At 44.1% G+C, this 22,414-nt stretch overlaps 1 protein-coding gene across 1 annotated transcript in view; it reads right to left on the bottom strand.

Annotated features, from left to right (window-relative positions):
- Positions 1–599: 599 nt before the first annotated feature.
- Positions 600–22,414, bottom strand: part of LOC124775774 (venom carboxylesterase-6-like) — a 144,514-nt gene continuing 122,699 nt past the window's right edge. Inside the window, exon 7 of the mRNA XM_047250604.1 lies at positions 600–656. Coding sequence (XP_047106560.1) covers positions 600–656 — 57 coding nt within the window. The remainder of the gene's footprint in view (positions 657–22,414) is intronic.

Below are 22,414 nucleotides of genomic sequence, written 5' to 3'. Positions count from 1 at the left end.
GACAGGGATTCGAGGCCCTTCGTCTTCTTAGCAGCATTTGAATGTCACTACCGTAAATCAATGTAGAATATTTGCTATCAAACGACACGCTTCACAAATGTTTGCCCTCCATCTAGTCTGCACATCCAAAAACATCTGTTCTCCTATGCTTCTGAAATCACGAGCTGTAAGTAGTTATGGAGTAAAAGAAAAAGGTAACTTTCATGCATCAGTTGCAGGAGGCTGTTAGGTTCCCTGCACCTTGATTTCTACAACGTGCTAAAGGAAGAACAAATGAGAAGGCTGTGAAAAGTTATCGTTATTTATTGTCAAGTTCGCTCACAGAGAAACAATGTACACAATTATGTAATCGAAACGATTCTTTCGAAACATGTGTGACTTCTTACTCTATAATACCGCATTGATGTTAAATGTAATAACTTAGAATGGTAGAATGACAATCTAACAGCAGCGCGTACTGTATTTTTAGCCTCACATAACACATAAACCTGGTACGTATTTACGAAGGCAGTAGTTTGTTCCAGTAGGTCATGTATGGTTCAGATAGGTTCGTTCCGAGGCGAAGAGGACTCGTTATCTGCAGATAGTAAGGAGCGGATTCATCGTACTCCTTCCAGGTCTCCGTCAAAATGGAAGTCTTCTGTGGCGTTGGATTGCTGAAATCACAATAATTATAACAGTCAGTCATATGTTCTCAGTCTGCACAGTTATTAAGGAAGAGAAAAATGTTGTCTATTAAAAATTATACTGTGAAAGATGGACCAGTAAACGTTACATACTCCTTGTTTTAGTTAGTAACTTCGATGCACATTGTATTGGAGTACACTTCAGTAGGAGCTAATACTGTCGTTTGATCACCGTATCTCATTTTCTGGAAGCTACACATTATGCTTAGGCAGCCATCAACAAGACGTTACCCGTGGATAAGCAACATACGAGAACAAAAAGAGCTGAAACCCAACAATTCTCATTCTCTCCTAAGAATGTTAGCTATGATACTTAGAAATTTAAGTATACATTTTGGTTTTATAAGGCGAGTTAAAATATTTCATATACACGTATTTGCGTTAGTGAAATATTTTTTTGTATGATATGCTTAATTTGACTTGATTCGTCCTGGGGCCTCGTTTTCACTCAAAAATTGACGGTTTGAGAGGTAGTAGTAATTGCGATGGATACCGAAGGTGAGAGAAATACACCGCAAGTCCTCTCTAAATTCACTTGAAATCTTTTACAGAAATTTCAGAATAGCAACAGGCAGATAGCAAAGATGGAATCTGAAGTCAGTTGCTACTGAATGGAGGTCAACGATCTGAGTTTCTAGACTGTCTCACATGTTTTGAAATTGCTTCGCCCAGATTTCCGCGTGTGTAAGACAGCACTTCCTGAAGAGATGATACAAGAACCACAGATTGCTAATATGCTAATAGTTAGACTCATAACATTCTGGAAGTAGCATCAAATAAAGCGTGGCGTGTAAAGCAGATCTAGAAGGAAATGGCACCTGTAGATGATATATCGTTATAAATGTTTAAGGTTGTAGGTAAAGTAACACAAAGGAACTTCTAAAATCACGTACTAAATGCCGCACGAGAAGATAAATTCACGCAACTGGCATAAGGCTATAAATCTTCTACTTCATAAGTAAGAAGGCAGGAAACCTGCCAACCTATGAGCGTCCTCTGCGAAATGCACAAAATAATTGGTGACATATGTTGTCTGTTGGAATACATATTTGCAGCCCTCTGCCACTGGTGGGCTCCAAATGTTAGCTTGCACCATGTCAGTGTGTAACGTAATACTGTCGGTACGTGAGAAACAGTGTGCTATAATCGACTTTATAATTCTAAGAGTTTGTCCACTCAAGGACAATGCCAGACAACACACGCTCGCCGCGACATCTGCAACAATCCGACGCCTTGAATTCAATGTAGATCATCCTCCATACAGTCCAGTATTGGCCCCACCGAATTCCATCCGTTTCCAGAAACTGAAGGACACATTTCAAGAAATCAGGAAATTTTCTTCCTCATTCTAATTACTATTCGAGGTAGAGCTGCATCCATAATTGTGTCACTGTCGATGGGACGTTGATGACAAATGTCCTTCCCAGTTTTCTAAAATTTTAAACGTCATAAACTGGTGTAGCGTCACGAACTGGAACTAAGAATATATCCACCTAGGGCAGCTAGACGAAGAAACAAGACCATAGAAAAAAGCACAGAATCACCTTCTTAACTTATCCTGGCTCAACATCTGTAAGAATCGGTCAATCTCTGAACGAGAAAGGAATGGAATCAATGTTCAGATCATCAGTGACAGTAGGAAACCCTTAGGGCAGTTCGAAAGATAACGAAGACCTTCGTACGTATGGAGTATAATGAAGTATATGGAATTCGTTGTATGTACGATGAGCTATACATTGGACAGACACAGCGCTGCATCTGTGTGCGCTGCACTGAACACGTATGCAACTTAAGAACTGGCCAAAAAGTGAAATCAGTACAATACTTGTTTTGTAAATAAAACTACCTTTACCTGTTGCTAGTTACTTTATTTATCCCATACGCGTTTCGCCTTTTCCTTTTCTAAAGCATCATCAGTGGGATCTACAACGATACAGTTTTGTTAGTTTTAGATTATTAAACAGTTCACGTCGCCATTTTTTGTAAAAAAGTAATTATTTACGATTTGCTGATCTGCGTTCGCCCACATCTGCTCTGGAGGTCGCACTATCATTTTTATTACTGCCATATAATCTCAACTTTGTGTTCTGGCCTTCCTCACTCTGTCCACCATGTTTCTCACTCTTTTTTGTGGAGTAGTATTGCTCTTGTGTCACTCAATACAACAATTTCGCCGGATACTGGTTTTCATGACGTTAATATTGCGACTCCGTTACGTGTTTCCTCCTCTTTCGTATGTTTACCTATTTGTTGCCAGCCTAACGAAGTATATGTTCGCGACTAACTTCTGGTCATAAAGTTCATAAAGTGTGTGTGTATGAGCGAGAGGGAGAAAGAGAGATAGAGCCGACGATTTTTTTTTTTTTAAAGGAAACTTTGATGACAGCTTTCTCCCTCTCGCCCATACACACATACGGTATAAACATCATGAATAGAAGTTAGTGTTGAATATATACTTCGTTAGGTTGGCAACAAATAGGTAAACATACCAAAGAGGAGGAAACACGTAATGCAGTCGCAATATTTACGTTATGAAAACCAGTATCCGGCGAAATTGTTGTATCGAGTGACAAAAGAACAATACTACTCCACAAAAAAGAGTGAGAAACATGGTGAACAGTGTGAGGAAGGCCAGAACACAAAGTTGTGATTATATGGCAGTAATAAAAATGATAGTGCGACCTCCAGACCAGATGTGAGGGAACGCAGATCAGAAAATCGTAAATAATTGTTTTTTTTTTACATAAAATGGGGACGTGAACTGTTCAATAATCTAAAACTAAATAAACTGTATCGTTGTAGATCCCACTGATGATGCTTTAGAAAAGGAAAAGGCGAAACGCGTATGGGATAAATAAAGTAACTAGCAGCAGGAAAACACAGTTTTATTTGCGATACAAGTATTGATATGCTTGCTGCGGAGGATGGCCACACAAACAAACTTGAAATCAGTACAGCTTAATACACCCTGTCGATGTAGAAACGGTACCATTTATCTAGGTTATTGTTTTTAAGGAAGTAATTGAAATATTGTAAGGAGCGATAAAGAAGTCTACGTTCGAAGGGCTTGCAGTTCATAATCGTCAAGCAATTAGGAACAATCGCTGTGATCATTGAGGCAATAATTCCACCGAAGCACCAGGTTGAAGATACCCGTTCGGTAAAACATCGTATCCTTCTGCTTGACCGAGCGAGGTGGAGCGGTGGTTAGCACATTAGACACGCTTTCGGGAGGACGACGGTTCAAATCCGGGTCCGGCCGTCCTGATTTAGCTTTCCCGTGGTTTCCCTAAATCGCTTGAGGCAAATTCCGAGGTGGTTTCTTTGAAAGGGCACGGTCGACTTCCTACCCTGTCCTTCCACAATTCTATGGAACCTGTAACTTCACTGTTTGGTCCCCTCCGTCAAATCAAGAACCCGTCTTCTGCTTGAAGAAGCCCTTAACTGACTGCTGCACATCCTTGTCCGATAGGAATCGTTGACCCTTCAAGACATTTTTTAAGGGACCAAAGCCGTGATAATCGAATGAGAATAGGTGATAATTATAAAGTGGGTGCTTCAGTGTCACCCACTTGAGTTGGAGTAACTTCTGCGTTACCACATTTGCAATATACGGACTTCCTTCGAAGTTCTTCACTCTCCGATGAATGTTTACCGGTTTTTGTCCTTCGGCAGATTAAAAAGAAACAGCACTTTGGTCGTGTTCGGATGCATTTCGTAACGACGTGATCACAGTTCACGTTTCAGCATTTACCGCACGCACGTCGGAAAAAAATGAATGCCAGACTTAATTCCTCGCTTACATGTCGGTGCGTATATACCGGCATTGGAGTCACGGTACGTTGCATGTAAGCTGCAGCGACGCTCTCGAACGGAGAATCCTCGGCATAAAACCTGTTAGATTCCTCTCAGAGATTCTTAGAAATGCTCATTGCAAGCTATAAGAGGGTAACATCAAAAATCCGCATTTCTTGAGGCGGCAGTGGACAGGGAGTGCAAGTTGTCGACCACTTCAACATAGGATAAGGCGGCGGCTAAATTGTTACAGAGCGGCCGTTGCTGGAATTTAAATGTCACTTGCTTGCGATGACTGTCGAGGAGGACTTGTCTGTGGGGATGAGCTTGTCGCCCGCAAAGAGGTATTTCCGCTACGTCGAAAACTATGACAGGCGCTTTCTCAGGAACGGTCGAGTATCTGTGGATAAACCGAGACACGTGTTCACTTATTTTGCCTCCTCTTCCATTGAGTGAAATTTCTGGGAAAGCAGGTTATGGCCCTCGCCGTGTACTCCTTATAAACAATGGAAGAGACTGCGGGACTTCGGCATTTCGTCAAAAGATCAAAGGGGAGGGCGTGCCTTGTGAAACATCGCTGACTCTCTGCATACTGATGCGGCAAGAAACGCGCAACCATTTTATTGCACTGACTGGCTGCCGCATTTGTAAATGAAGAAGCTTAAAGAGAGAATAAACCACCCACTCTGCAGGGGAGTATGTGCTCTTTAATAATATTTTGGCAGATGAAAACTGCGTGCCGAATCGAGACTCGTACCTGGAACCGTACAACCTCACAACCCACCGGAACTAAAGCTGTAAGGCAGATCGTAAGTCTTGCCTGAGTAACTCAATCACTAGGGAATTGCTCACGAAGTGTAAGGTTCTGGGTTCACACAATATGATCTGCGAGAGAGTTTTAAGGCATTAAGTTTCTATAGAAATTATAATTGTTTCTGTAATTGGCGGTTACGGAATAAGCTATAATGGTACCTCATACACGTACACTGAAAACTGAGGGCACAAAATTACGAAGGTTATAACAAGCAGATGATACTGCAATGCCGCAAGAATTTGTTCTACGTGTTGCACCACTAATAAATTACTTGGCACGGCTAAAGCAAGAAGCCAGAGAAGCAGATCAAGTCAGACGACTGGGCATAGGTTACACCGGGCTGCCCACTGACGTAGCGAGCAAGGCTGCCAAAGCGTCAGGGAGGTTACTTCACGTCGCCGAGAAGGAGAACAAATAATATCGACGCACCACAAAAGCAAAGACCCCACGGTCTAGTTGTGGTTTACGTCAACACACTCGATGCAATAGCAGAACAAGTACACACCGAACCAATGTAAATAACCTTCCGTTTTAATCAAAGAGGTCACAGTCTGCCACCCACTGTGTAGGAGGAGAGGTCTACGCTGGTCTACGAAGCGACTTGGTACCACAATCAGCCACCCCAGGATTTGGCCTCCACTAACTGCGCAGCTACTGTTGGCTCTAAAGCCGATGCTCTAGACGTAACGCCTTCCAAACCCTGAGCCACCTGTGGGCGTATGTCAGCACCCAATGGGCTTCAGCCCTGGAGGACAGCTGTTTGAGACCAGGGCGTGCAGCTGTCGGAGCTACTGTTGGCTCTAAGGCCGATGCTCTGGACGTAATGCCTTCCTACCCCTGAGCCACCTGCGAGGGTACATCAACACCCACTGGGCTTCAGCCCTGGAGGACAGCTGTTTGAGCCCACCGCATGCAGCTGTCGGAGCTACTGTTGGCTCTAAGGCCGATGCTTTAGACGTAATGCCTTCCTACCGCTGAGCCACCTGTGAGGGTACATCAGCACCCACCGGACTTCAGCCCTGGAGGACAGCTGTTTGAGCCCAGGTCGTGCAGCTGTCGGATCACCGTCACCTGTGTAGACATACTGCCGCCATCTGCTTTCACCGGCAAGGACAGGCACTGCTGCTGAGGGCTGTCTTCATGCACGGGCTCCACGGCGAGGTTCGTCGTCTTCCGGTGCATCCTACCCTGATCTGCAAAGCTGTGCCCAGACGCCACATGTGCTTCCTCATACACCGCGCACCAGCATTCCTGCTGAGCTGCTGGCATCAGTTCTGGCCACGAACCGCCAGCTGCGTCAGCGTCTTCCCACTCGCTGCCTTCAGCACACTCCAGGATGTTTCCGCCACCACACTGTCGATACGAGAGTTGTATTTTGTTCTTCAATAAACTATATGACTAATAATTAAATTTCACTGAGCAACCACCGGTCATTATCTATAGAGCTCATCCTCCCTGGGCATCCACACAAAACAGCACTCCAAGATTTCCACATGAGTTTGCACAAACTAAGTTTTGCTGATTGCAGTTGCAAAGGTATCGACGACAAATAAAAAGCTTCCAAGGATCACCAGATATGTGTGACACATGCCAGAATGATAACTGAATAGTCAGATCCTGAAGTATTCTGAATTTCTAGAAATACAGTGAACGTCGAGGTTTTCCGTTGCTCACTCATCACGTCGAACTTTCCAACAGGGCTAGATTGTCGGCAACCTCTTTGCTGGTTCGTCCGAGGAACCAGCCGCAAATCTATTAGCGCTACCTAGATCTACCACACATATCTGCGGACAGCTTGCAGAGCTCGTGGAGAAACACAGATTGTTAAACATAATTTGGAAGAAATCTCATCTTTCTGTCAGAGCAGGAATATACAAAGGAGAATTTTTACCTCAAATACTCGGTATACAGGGTGAACATTAATATAACCAACAACCTGCCGGGACGGATTCCTGACAGGAAACGGAGGAACAAGGTCCTATGTACGTTTGTCCAGAAATGTATCGTTGCCATGGTAGACGGCACTGACGAATGAAAATTCCTCTGACCACGAACCGTATCTGTTGCCCACAGATGACGATTATACAGACTGATGATGCCAGTTCTGGTACAGACTGCTTCGTCGGTACAGAAAAGTGATGACATAAATCCATTAATTGGGGTGGACTGGTGCAAAACTCATCGACGAAATCCTACCCACGGAGGGAAATCCGCTGCTAATAATCCTGCCACTCGTTGCAGGCGATAGGGATAGTAGCCATTGTCATGCATGATACACATAATCATACTTTGGCGGGTCACTTGCCTAGAGCTTGGACTAGGGTCCGTCTCAACATCCTATAGAATATGGTCCTCCAAATCTATTGTACACACAGTCTGCTATATCCCTGCAACTTCGTCTGTCGGGAGACACCTATGATCACACTAAAGCCCAAAAAGGACTTTAAATGTTGTGTAATGTGGTTGGTGTGTATGAGGGTACTTGTTCTGGTATAGCCGTGCTGCTTGTCGACGATATCCATCTGTTTGGCCGTACACCAACACCACCTCGGCTTATTTCCGACAAGAATACCGGATCATTCTGCAGTTAACACTACGCTGAGTCAACAAACAGCATGAAACACACGAGGAATACACGGCACGTGGTCAAAGGAAATTTCATTCGTCAGCAACATCTACTGAGGCAACGATCCATTTCTGAACACATGGTCTTTGGATCTTTTTTCTTCCATTTCCAATCAGCGATCTGTCCCTTGAGTTCGTTTATGTTCACCCTATAGAGCGGAGCATAATTACTGCGAATTAGTACACAACAAGCTGGCTACTAGCGGTTCAGGTACAGTCGTGGACAAAACGAGCACAGCTTTAAAGTCTGCTACACAGTATAACAGGCAAGGCGACGAAGTGCTACCAACATACTATGCACCGGCATGAAATTGAAAAACTATCCGAACTTTGTCAGACTGTTTTCAATCATGTGTAAGACTATATTAATGCTGATTAGTGTGTTAAACACAAACGTAAATATAAGATATAAATGAAAGAAGAAACGTTAATTAGTATGAACTGTACTAATAAAAATTAATTTCAGCTTATCAAGATATCATAAGTTTTAGTAACACAAAGTACCCCAGATCGTTACGAATTAGCAAATACTATGGGCATTCGGCCGCGAAACGGTCTGTGTGAACGTTCAGACCAGTCATACCGGATTACCTTTGCTGACCAACCATGAAAGTGAGCAAACTTAGCAATGCGTGAAGATTCAAAACGAAATTCAGTTAAAAATCATTCAATTCCACACTTAAGTCAATTCAATTATTGACAGAAGCGGAAAAAGTAGGCAGTAACAAGTATGAAATTCTACAATAGTTTCATATTGACATCCACAGGGCACCGGTACAGAATAAAGGTAGCAATATAACGTATTGGTGGTGCGAGAATTTCTTGAAACTGCTTTACTGGTAGTGTATCTGCCTCCATCGAGATTAGAACCGAAAACAAACCAGACCTCCCTTGCAGTAGCAAAAACCTTTCGCTACGCTAGCAGACAACCCTGGCAAACAGCCCTCTACTATTACCCCAGACATGAATAAGCCGGCAATTTCGCAATGAAAATGGTAAAATGATCTGCAGTTTCTGTTGCATCGAGCTTTCTGGACTCAAAAACATGAATTTTATACCTTTATGTCACCGCTTATGCGACAATCACTCGGGATGTTTATCGAAATAACAAAATACTGTTATTAGCGAGTAAATTTAGTAGGAAATAAACGGCGACATAGCTGCCAAACGTATTCTGCAATGTTTCAAATTCTCCATTAGGCTCGTCACAGCCAGAAAACGTTCATTAGCCGAAGTGTTTCTTAAGCTAGCTAGCAATGGTAATGCACACACCTCTAAAACGCCGTGGCATGAATACTGGGATCCGAATTACCACGTGTATAGGCAAATGGATTTTATTTGCCTTCCTGTAAACGTGATTTGGATCGAAAGCGTAGCTACGATTAATATGCTGATGTATCGACTGCAACTAGAACATTTAGAATAAAGAGAACGGGGAAATATTTATACGGCCCTCATCTTCAGTAACTGTCATACATATTTTCGTTGTTAGGATTTCGTTACCTACATCGGTAAAAATGGAACCCTACTAGTATCAATTTCTTTACCGTCTATCTGTCTACCCAACCATTAAAACCCTTTTCCCTCGAGTACGGGTAGACATAATAAACGGAAATGTATCGCATTTCCTGCGGTATACGGTCCCATCCGGTCTGCCGAGAGCTGTTGGCAAGCGGGCTGCACTCTGCGTAGCTGAGGAGCTACTTGATTGGGTAGTGGCTCCGGTGTCGACAACTGACATACGGCCGAGAGACCGATGCGCTGACGACATGCCCCTCCATATCCACATCCAGTGATACCTTCGGCCTGAGGATGACACGGCGGCCGTTTGGTACCGTTGGGTCTTACTGGCCTGTTCGGGCGGAGTTTAGTTTTTATGTACAGTACGGTGTTAATGACACCAGTTTGACATTACATCCATCAACAAGTATTTGTGTCTGACCTCTTACTAACTAGCATATTGCAAAAGAGGTGAATTCAAAGAAGAGAATTCATGTGTTTGCCGAGCACAATACTTGTACTACCGGCCAACGGAAATGTAGTGTTATAGGGTTAGTCTACCTTCCCGTCATAAAATGCATTCACGCAATGACAAGACCAGCGAAAGCGTGGTAGAAATTCAGTAATGAATAGTGAGGTCGTGTAATATTTTTCAATGCTGGAACTAAGTGTATCTGAAAAATTGTATGGAAGTATTTAATGTAACAGCGTTCACTCACTGTCACAGGAATCATTCCAAATAGAAGGCTGGAACTTCCAAAATGACGGTGCATTCATATAAATAATCCACCGCGTCCTTATCCACCACTATTGACTAAAGCACATCTCTCTAAATGAACTGAGATACTTTAAATTTGTTTTGTGTGTCTCAAAGAGTACAAATTTTGCTTTAGGTGTTTCTATCCCCAGAATGTTTCGAACTGTTTGGGATTCAAAACTCTTCCTTGCGCTAATTTAGCTCATTTTATTGTGAGAAAATGTGTTTCAGCGTCCGAGCAGTTGGTGAAATGTCGCGCATACAGTTTAAACACATTAACAGTAGCAAGAGGAGGTTCAGCATGAAATGGTGTACGTGAATGAGGTCTGTCAAACAGTTGTTCGCAGGCGTTTTGCCTCATAGTTTGATTATGAGATGGACTGGGTAGTCTGATATTTCTGTGCTTTTCAGTTGATATACACTCCTGGAAATGGAAAAATGAACACATTGACACCGGTGTGTCAGACCCACCATACCTGTTCCGGACACTGCGAGAGGGCTGTACAAGCAATGATCACACGCACGGCACAACGGACACACCAGGAACCGCGGTGTTGACCGTCGAATGGCGCTAGCTGCGCAGCATTTGTGCACCGCCGCCGTCAGTGTCAGCCAGTTTGCCGTGGCATACGGAGCTCCATCGCAGTCTTTAACACTGGTAGCATGCCGCGACAGCGTGGACGTGAACCGTATGTACAGTTGACGGACTTTGAGCGAGGGCGTATAGTGGGCATGCGGGAGGCCGGGTGGACGTACCGCCGAATTGCTCAACACGTGGGGCGTGAGGTCTTCACAGTACATCGATGTTGTCGCCAGTGGTCGGCGGAAGGTGCACGTGCCCGTCGACCTGGGACCGGACCGCAGCGACGCACGGATGCACGCCAAGACCGTAGGATCCTACGCAGTGCCGTAGGGGACCGCACCGCCACTTCCCAGCAAATTAGGGACACTGTTGCTCCTGGGGTATCGGCGAGGACAATTCGCAACCGTCTCCATGAAGCTGGGCTACGGTCCCGCACACCGTTAGGCCGTCTTCCGCTCACGCCCCAACATCGTGCAGCCCAGTGGTGTCGCGACAGGCGTGAATGTGTCGTCTTCAGCGATGAGAGTCGCTTCTGCCTTGGTGCCAATGATGGTCGTATGCGTGTTTGGCGCCGTGCAGGTGAGCGCCACAATCAGGACTGCATACGACCGAGGCACACAGGGCCAACACCCGGCATCATGGTGTGGGGAGTGATCTCCTACACTGGCCGTACACCACTGGTGATCGTCGAGGGGACACTGAATAGTGCACGGTACATCCAAACCGTCATCGAACCTATCGTTCTACCATTCCTAGACCGGCAAGGGAACTTGCTGTTCCAACAGGACAATGCACGTCCGCATGTATCCCGTGCCACCCAACGTGCTCTAGAAGGTGTAAGTCAACTACCCTGGCAAGCAAGATCTCCGGATCTGTCCCCCATTGAGCATGTTTGGGACTGGATGAAGCGTCGTCTCACGCGGTCTGCACGTCCAGCACGAACGCTGGTCCAACTGAGGCGCCAGGTGGAAATGGCATGGCCAGCCGTTCCACAGGACTACATCCAGCATCTCTACGATCGTCTCCATGGGAGAATAGCAGCCTGCATTGCTGCGAAAGGTGGATATACACTGTACTAGTGCCGACATTGTGCATGCTCTGTTGCCTGTGTCTATGTGCCTGTGGTTGTGTCAGTGTGATCATGTGATGTATCTGACCCTAGGAATGTGTCAATAAAGTTTCCCCTTCCTGGGACAATGAATTCACGGTGTTCTTATTTCAATTTCCAGGAGTGTATTACGTGGTAAATGGTAACTTCAAATGCTATTCCTCATTTTGGTCAGGTTGTAAAGCAATTCTTGAAATACTTTTCACGGCGAGCAAACTATACAACAATAGCATTCTTTTAATCGATGTAGAATCACTTCAGCTATTATTTTTAAATGTAATCGACACTTCAATAAGTGGCCACAGCAATTACGAAGATAGGTACTTACTCATATTTGGCGAAGTTGCTCCACATATCTATCATCTGAGCCCTAATAATACCTCCATCTGTGTCAGGATCCAGAGACGTTGCTGAGGCAAACATGTAATGTATATCGTCAGCGTGAGCTGCTCCTGAAGATATTAAGAAATAAAATTATTATGAGTATTTGCACAATAATGTTGTTGTTCCAACAGAGTAATTAAAAACAATTGTTCCACTGAAATATATATCACAGCAATTTTCAAGATATGGAACAGGTATTGTGGTTATTAGTGGCATTACCTTAGAAAGTCAAGTCTTCATTTATTAAATACTTAAGTATAACTACAGATTATTTTCACAATGTACGTTAACTTATTAATTATACGTCTTCCTTTCTTATTTTAAAATTCTTCTAGCATTAAATTAAACAGAAATCAATTGTTGATGGACGAAAACCCGCACTATTTTACATCAATCAGACAACAAAACACACAATCGTGAATGAAGAAGAGAGAGTGAAGATCATTTATTACATTTGTACGACGGGACGTTCAGTACGTAATGAAGCACATATTTTTAAGAAAGCAAGTTGTCTTTTCAAAAAATGGTTCAAATGGCTCTAAGCACTATAGGACTTAACATCTGAGATCATCAGTCCCCTAGACTTAGAACTACTTAAACCTAACTAACCTAAGGACATCACACACATCCATGCCCGAGGCAGGATTCGCACCTGCGACCGTAGCAGCAGCGCGGTTCCGGACTGAAGCACCTAGAACCACTAGGCCACACAAGTTGTCTTTTATTTTTAGATTTTCAGTACACCATATCTTTTCGCTACAAAATCCTATTTCTCAATATAATCCCACTCAACGCGACGGCCTTACGCCACCTGATTGTGAAGGCCCGTATGCCTGTACGGTACCTCACTGCTCGTCGACATCGGAGCCAGTGTTTTGCTGCATCAGTAACATCGCCATCATTCACGTACTGCTTCCCGTGGAGTGCGTCCTTTATTGAGCCAAACAGACGGAAGTCGGAAGATGCAACAGCCAGAATATCGGGTGCATGAGTTGAACAGAACAATGAAGTTTTGGTACGTCATCTAGGGTGCGCAGTCTTGTGTCAGGTCTTGAGTTTTCATCGAGAAAAGGAGCTCATTTTTGTGGCGACAGACTCAAGTCGCTCCTTCAATCTTCAGAGGGTAGAAAAATATACTTCAGAGTTGATAGTTTCCCCTTGAGGGAAGATATTAAACAGAATGACTCCTTCAGAGTCCTAGAAGGCCGTCGCCAGCTGAGGATACGGCTTTGAACTTTTTCTTCGGAGGAGAAGTGGTGTGGCGTACATCCATGGATTGCCGTTTTGTTTCACGTTCCAATGATGAACCCATGTTTCATCGCCCATGATGATGTTTGACAAAAAATTGTCACGGACAGCCTCGCAATGCACAAACAGTACCGCACAGATAGTCCTTCGTTGCCCTTTATGTTCTTCCGTTAGGCGGCGAGGCACCAGTGGGCATACGCCCTCAAGTACTCCAGCTGCTGGACGGTTGTGTCAGCACTACCACCAGAGGCGTTCAATTGTGAAGCGCGGTGTCTGACTTTGATCCATCGACCACTTCGAATGAGAGTGTCCGCACGTTCCAACAGAGCACGCGTTACAGCTGTGTGCGGCGGATTGGTACGCGGAAGACCGGACAGGTTTGCGTGACCTTCTTATGATGATGAGAGGCGCCTCGCCCAACTACTCGCCGTGATTTCGTTCACTGGCATGTCTCCGTAGACATTCTGGAAGCACTTATGAGTATCTGCGATGCTCTGGATTTCCGGCGAAAGAAACTCAATGACAGCTCTGTGCTTGAAACGCACCTCCTTTATAGTCACAATTTTTAATGCTACATATAGCGCCACCACCTACCGAAACTTCATGAAACTTAAGAGGCTGAAGCGGGAATATTACACGACGTCCCCCGACAAATTCCGCATTTTTTTCAACCGAAATTGGCCGAGAAGAAAAATGTGTTGCATTACGTATTGAAAACCTCTGGTAGTTTTTCTAAATTTGCAATTGGTAGATAAAACAAAATTAGTTGACGTCCTAATATCTCGCAATTCTCATTAAAGTAACATTCCATTTTCTACTCTTATGCACTGTTTGCTGAATGAGTGTTAGTGAACCGTGGCTAGCAAAGAAGAAACCAATTGAAACGCGGTCTACGAGTCGTTTTAGAAGACGAGAGGGAAGGACAACTCTGTCATGAAATGTGGGTGCACATTCGGTATTCAGGAATCCACTGTGCTCATTGCACCTGGCAGATCCTTTTGGTGGAAAATGTTGCATTCAGCAACCCAGTGAATGTTATCTGAGGGTTACAATTGGTATGTCATGAAACTGTTCATAGACATTGAACAAACATTGAGTGGCAAAACTATTACACTTAACATCAATTGTAGCCTCAAAGACATTGCGCTTGGCTTCCCTGTGCGTGGATGTGTCACACAGTTTATTGAAGAAGTACTGTCCCCTCGTAATTATTGCAATTGGCGTCCTTGTGTGGGGAAAATGGCGTTAATTTTAATTCGCGGTATTAAGCTTCACAGTTATTTCAATGTGAGGGAAAAGGCTTATATGCACTTCAGCCTTTACGTTAAAAGTAGTTATTAAAACGTGTCTGTATGTACGAGGGTCAGTCAAAAAGTAATGCCTCCTATTTTTTTTTCTACGTTTAATTGTCAGGAATTTTAAATGCAATTACATAGGTTGAAAACCACAACATTGAGGATCATTTTGTCATTTTTCAATGTAATCTCCGCCCATCTCTACAGTTTTGGTCCATCTTTGAACAAGGGCATGTATCCCAGCACGGTAAAAATCACAGCTCTGCTTCCTAAGCCATTGACGCACGGATGTTTTGACGGCCTCCTCATCTTCAAAATGAATCCCACGATGAGCTTCTTTTAGTGGCCCGAACAGATGGAAGTCTGATGGTGCCAGGTCAGGGCTGTATGGGGGATGAGGCAAAACTTCCCATCCAATTTTGACAATCTCGTCAGAGGTGTGACGACTGGTGTGTGGTCTTGCATTGTCATGCAAAAGAAGAACATCTGCCATTGATTTTGTTGGGCGAACTCGCTGAAGACGTGCTTTAAGTTTGTTGAGGGTTGTGACGTATTGAACAGAATTTATTGTGCATCCCTGCTGCAAAAAATCAACCAGAATCACACCCTCTGTATCCCAGAAAACTGTTGCCATAACTTTCCCTGCCGATCGCACAGTTTTGAATTTTTTCTTCCTCGGCGAGCTTGTGTGACGCCACTCCATTGACTGCCTCTTTGATTCGGGTTCAAAAAAATGCACCCATGTTTCGTCCCTGGTCACAATTTTTTTCAGAAACTCATCTCCCTCCAAACGGAAGCGCTGCAAGTGTTGGGAGGCTATTGTTTTCCTTGCCTCTTTATTCTGATCGGTTAACATTCTTGGAACCCACCGTGCACAAACTTTTGAGTACCCCAATTGTTTAATAATCGTGATCACACTGCCTTTACTAAGAGAAATAATGCGACACACTTCATCTGCAGTCACCCGACGGTCACCACGAATGATGTCATCAACTTGCTGAATGTTGTGTGGAGTCACTGCACTCACCGGCCTGCCGCTGCGCTTTTCGTCAGTCAACGGTGTTTGCCCTTCAGCTTCCTTACAACGACGAACCCATCGTCTAACAGTGCTGACATCCACTGTCACAACACCATACACCTTCTTCAGTCTTTCATGAATGCGTATGGGCGTTTCACCTTCTGCATTCAAGAATTCAATCACACAACGCTGTCTCAAACGAACATCGATGTCGGCCATCTTACAAACTTCTGCTGTGCTGCCACCTGTTGACACAGAAAGTTACTACTGCAGTGGATTGCAGAAGAAGGTTTGAGGAATGGCGCCAAATTCAAATTTTTCACTTAACTTAATTTCTTTAAGTAGAAAAAAAATGGGAGGCATTACTTTTTGACCGACCCTCGTACCTCTGGACAGTGGTTAGTGGTTTCCTTTGTACATTGCCTGTATGTATCGATCTCTTGTTTCTCGCTTCTATTTCCACGTGTAACAGAGCGTAAAGGTTCGATTAGAAAAACAGAAACTGGCCGCTTTCACAGTTCGTGATGTGAAATACCATCTTCACACGTCACTGTGTGCACCAGTGTTTCATATAGGCTGTTAGGCCGGTGTGGCCATTTCATCTAGTAATAGGTTGGAGCATTTAACTTACAAGCGTCGTCTGTGTTTAACATTACGTGCGTCTTAGGGCTTAACTGACAACCAGTGTCTGTGTTCTTGGGCATGTTCACGTGAACTAGGGACGTTAAGACACAGTTGGGAAAATCCACTCGCATAAGCGACTCTGATAAAAGGCAAAATATTATGACAGAGTGCTGTTCTCTTCCCACAGTAGCGAGAATCCACGGAAAGTTTTTAAGCGCATTGGAACCCGTATAGCTCACAACGTGGTGGATGTCAACGCCACATCACAGGATCTGATGGTCACAGGTATTTCCGCCATGTGCACAGGACACGCGGCTATGTCGGATAGGTCTGGTGGCAGCACCCTCAAGTATTTCGGAGTGCACCGCTCAGTGCAAATTCTTGAACATGGGGTCCTACAGCACACGAACCCAATGGATTCCCTTGTTGAAACAACAACGACTGTAGTGGGAGCGTGATCATCGAAATTTGACTGTGGATTAAAGGGAATGTGTCACCTGGCTGGATCAATCAGGTCCCTTGTTATATCACGTCGTTGGTCCCGTCGGAATTCGCGATCACCCACCGAACGGCTGTTAGGGGCATGCTCTCCTACGAGGCAGGCAGTATTATGCCATAGCGGAGACTACTAGGCTTCCATGAGATCTGTGGTAGTATTTGAAGACACAAAGGCAGCTTTGTGGATTTCGTGAACGTTATTACGGACCACCTGCATACCTTCATGCTTGATATCTTCCCCAAAGGGGGTGGCATCTTCCAGAAGAACAATTGCCCATGTTAAAAGGCGTAAATCCTGCTACACCTGCTATAGTGGATGGAAGGGCACGATATCGAACTCACATTCAAATCATTGTCCCCAAAACACGGCTTAACGGAATCCGATTGAATAAATCTGGGACGTGGTCGAGCGTCTCCATCGCACCGAAAAATCAACAGCTTATAACTTACGGAAATTGTGCGATCTGTGATTAGACATCTAATGCCACATACTTCCGGAAACCTACTAAGGAATTGTAGGATCTATGCCATGCAGATTTCAAATATGAAGCAACAGGCAACTAAGAAAGTGGTCATAATGGTTTGGCTAATCAGTATCTATCAGCCTATAATGAATGTAACTAGTGGTTTCCAACGTGATCAAGTTGCAGGACTCATCTAACGTGGACGGTGGTATAAAATCTCTCTATGAAAACTACTACTTAAAGTAGAACTGCTACTACTACTTAAAGCAGTAGATGAGTTTTGCTATTTGGCCAGCAAATTAACTTATGATGGCCGAAGTAGAGAGGATATGAAATGTAGGCTGGCAATCGCAAAAAAGCATTTCATGAGAAGAGAAATTTGTTAACATCAAATACATACATTCGAGTGTTAGGAAGTTTTTTCTGAAAATACTTGCCTGGAGTGTAGTAGCTACGTATGGAAGTGAAACATGGACGATAAAGAGATTAGATCAAAAGAGAATAAAAGCTTTCGAAATTTTATATTACAGAAATATGTTGAAGATTATATAGATAGAGTACGAAACTAATAAGGAGGTAGTGAACAGAAATGGGGAGACAAGAAGTTCGTGGTACAACTTGACCAATAGAAGGGATCGGTTGACAGGACGCACTCTGAGACATCAAGGGATCACCAATTTACTATTAGAGGGAAGTGTGGGGGGTAAAAATCGTAGAGGGAGACCAAGAGATGAATACACTAAGCAGATACAGAAGGATGTAGGTTGCAGTAGGTACTGGGAGATGAAGAGGCTCACACAGGATAGAGTAGCAAGGAGCGCTGCATCATGCCAGTCTTCGGATTGAAGACCACAACAACAGCAACTACATATAAACTATCTACATAACTGTCATTCGTAGATTGCAGCTCAGTGAATTTGCTACATGTGAGTTCATTCTGCGCTTTAGTTGAAATTCACCACGGGCTACTTTAGAAAGAAGCTCCAATAGAATACTGCTGCGCGGTGTGGGATCCTTAGCAGATAGGATTCACGGAGTACATTTAAAAAGGGCTGCACGTTTTGTATTATCGCGAAATAGGGGAAACAGTGTTTCTGATATGATACAGGATTTGGGGTGGACTTCACTAAAACAAAGGTGTTTTTCGTTTCGGGGGAATCTTCTCACGAAATTTCAATCACCAATTTTGTCCTCCGAATGCGATAATATTTTGCAGACGTCGATCTACGTACGGACAAACGATCACCATAATAAAATAAGGGAAACCAGAACTCGCACGGAAAGATATACGCGTTCGTTTTTTCCGCGTGCTATACGACACTGGAAAATAGAAAGTTGTGAAGATGGTTCGATGAATCGTCCGCGAGGCGCGTAAATGCGATTTTCAGTGTATCCATGTAGATGTAGATGTAGAAGGGCGGCACGACAAATACACCAACATTACTTTTTTACGTAAGATGAATATCCCAGACGAAAATTTCAGCAGAGAAGTTGGATGATATGCAAGAAACACACAACTTTTTCCAGCAAATTAACCATGGCCGGCAGTCTGGTGGATTTTATCCAATGGGCTCAATGTCAATTTGTACAGGAAACGGCACTGAGTTTTTCAGAATGACGAGCTTTATTTCACTTGCGCACAAACTGCCGGTGTCTATGTGATGAGGTCAGCTTTGTAAAGAAGTAGGCCTTAAATTCACAGTACCAATTTTCGTGAGTCGCACAAAGAACACCACAATAATTAAAGCGTGAGTGATGTGATTTGTACGAACCATGACTTGTGCGGCAAGAAGCAGAATACCGTTTTAAATACTCACACTGAACGTGCATGAGGTGTGCTTAATACGTGTAGACATGCTCGGTGTGCTGGTGTTTGTATTTTTGCAGTACCTGTTGTACTTTTAATCATATTATATACTCTGCAGGTAAGTATGGCTAAGGCCTTGGAGCAATGGCAATAACGGTTCCCGTCAGATCATCGAGGTTAAGCGCTGTTGAATTTGGCTGGCAATTGGATGGGTGACCGGCCGGTCTGACGAACGCTGTTGGCAACTTTGGTGCACTCAGCACTTGTGAGGAGCTATTTGACTGAGGAATTAGTGGCCGCGGTCGCAAAAACTGACAACGGCCGGGTGAGCGGTGTGCCGTTGGGCCTTCCGAGGCGTTTTCGGATGGCGTTTAGTCTAAAGGGTGGGTAAATATGAATAGCGGTCTATAATTGGACCTATGATGAGAGGCAGTTGCATAGTTTGTTTATGTGAATGGCACATATCTTACATAAATAAAACTGTTTTGTTTTGTTTTTCAAATTTTTATCTCAAACGAAATTGTACGGCTGACTCTTCACTACTGCACGTAAGACTGTGACACAAAGTTTTGTTAACGGAAGGAATGGAAAGATTCAAAGATTAATCGTGAGTTTTTTCATGAGTTATTATTGTTAATGCTGGTAATTCTTGACAGACTCATAAAACGCCAGAAAAAGTCCTTTGGGCATCGCTGAGAAATTTCCCCGCGATCTTCTGATGTCCCATGTTTCAGCACAGGAAACGTATTACCTACTCCAACAGTGAACTCGTATCGTTACCACGAGACCCCGAGAGAACGAATCGAGTAGGTGCAGAAAAGTGCCGAAAATACTCCTTCCGGCATACTATTGGGGAATAAAACACGAAACTGGTAGGGGAAGACTAAGGTGTAGTATACCATATATCCTCCGCCAAACACGGTACTTTGAGATATGGAGTACAAATACAGAAATTCTTATTTTAACTCAATTATTTGTTATAGGATCACTGCAACAACTACCATATAACATATTTTTATCGATTCCCTCGTGACAGCATCACTTATATATCTTTCCCACAATTTAATTCGTCTTTTTTTATATAAAAAAAGAAAGGCTCACCTTTGTTTCTTTTCCTGTCTTAAAAGTAAGACGCTCATTTTGTTGCTCTTAAGTTAATTTCTACTAACTACCATATTTTTTGGCGGACTATTAGCTTATATTTATTTTATGTATCTGTCCTGTATCCATGATTATTTGTGTGATCGCAGTTTATATTTCAACCGTACTTCACCTTTGTGAAGCATAGGTTCGGTGATGTGATGACTATACACCGCCCGCGTGCTATTACTTAATTAATTACGCCTTTTATTTTAGAGCCTCTAATCTGATTTGCCTTACATTCGAAGCCCGATAATTTTCTGCCGTGCAGTGGGATATATTTCGTCGCCTTCTACTCCAGTTTTACTCGATCGCACAGCAGCCATCTTACCACTATCCAGCAGCGAATTCCGCGCCTGTCTTCTGAACACAATATAAAAAGAACCGGTAATACGCGCAGAATAAGCTACAGTGGGAATTTTATCCAGCTATATCTTATTGCAAATGTATTCTAAGTCACTTACACTCCCGTTGCAGCTACTGTAATACACTGAAGCGCGGAAGGAACTGGTACAGGCATCCGTCTTCAAAGACAGAGATATGTAAACAAGCAGAATATGGCGCTGCCTTCGGCGACGCGTACATAAGACAACAACCGTCTGGCGCAGCAGCCTCCTCCCCCTCCGTCCTCCAGAGCGGCTTCCCCCTCCTACTCCCCCTTCCTCTCTTGTGCTCCCCTTCAGTGTCTCTGCACTCCCTCCTGCCTTGTCTTCCCTCTTTGTCTCCTGCCCCACGTGTCTCCTGCCTCTTAGTGTACCCGCCGACGCCCCTACTCTCTTCATCCCACAGCTTCCCCTGCTGCCCCTTGCCCTCCCCTCCTTTTCCACCCTCTTGACCTTTCCCTCGGCAGGTCCCACCTGGCAGTTTTATTCTTCGTCGTGTGTGCTCCAAGTGGGTTTTAAGTGTGTTGTTCTGGAGTGTTTTTAATACTGTGGCCGATTTTTTCAGTGTCTTCTCTGTGTTTTAAGAATCGCCAACTGTGTTGTTTTTTAACTTTCTGGTGACTTTTTAAACAGTCCTCCATGAACGTCTCTATGTAAGTGTATTTTTACCTCCATTTCCTCCCATTACTCCGTTTTATGTTCCCCTTTTTTATCGCCTTATGTATGTAGCATTTAATTCTTGTTTTAGTTGTCATGCCAGCCCTCCCCTGCCCATATGGGGCTGGGGAATCACAATAAAGAAAAAAAAAGCGCAGCAGCTAAGTCCATCAGTGCTGCTACAGTGGCAGGTTATCAAGATTTGAGTGTTACAGTCGGCGCATGAACGACGGAATACAGCATATCTGAGGCAGCGATGAAGTGGGATTTTCCTGTACGACCATTTCATGAGTGTACCTTGAATACCATAAACCTGGTGAAACATCAGATCTCCGACATCGCTGCGGCCGCAAAAAGATCCTAAAAGAACGGGACCAACGACGACTGATGAGAATCGTTTAACGTGACGGAAGTGCATCCCCTTCCGTAAATTTCTGCAGATTTCAGTGCTGGGCCATCAGCAAGTGTCACCCCACACGTCCAGAATTGCTACAGAGTTGCTCCAGGAACACTCTTCTGTGAATGAGATGTTCACTCTTCAGCAGAGTGTGCACTGGTATGAAACTTCCTGGCAGATTAAAACCGTGTGCCGGACCGAGACTCGAACTCGGGACCTTTGCCTTTCCCAGGCAAGTGCCCTACCAACTGAACTACCCAAGCACGACTCACACCCCGTCCTCACACCTTTACTTCAGCCAGTACCTCGTCTCCTACCTTCCAAACATTACAGAAGCTCTCCTGCGAACCTTGCAGAACTAGCACTCCTGAAAGAAAGGATATTGCGGAGACATGGCTTAACCACAGCCTTTGGGATGTTTCCAGAATGAGATTTTCACTCTGCAGCGGAGTGTGCGCTGATATGAAACTTCCTGGAAGGTAGCTCAGTTGGTAGAGCACTTGCCCGCGAAAGGCAAAGGTCACGAGATCGAGTCGCATTCCGGCACACAGTTATAGTCTGCCAGGAAGTTTCATACTCTTCTGTGTTTAAACACTACCGCTGGCCTCCGAACTCTAAAGACATGAACATT

Source organism: Schistocerca piceifrons, chromosome 2, assembly GCF_021461385.2.
Source record: "Schistocerca piceifrons isolate TAMUIC-IGC-003096 chromosome 2, iqSchPice1.1, whole genome shotgun sequence".
In the NCBI taxonomy this organism is placed as follows: domain Eukaryota; kingdom Metazoa; phylum Arthropoda; class Insecta; order Orthoptera; family Acrididae; genus Schistocerca; species Schistocerca piceifrons.
This window is presented reverse-complemented; position numbering and strand designations above follow the sequence as displayed.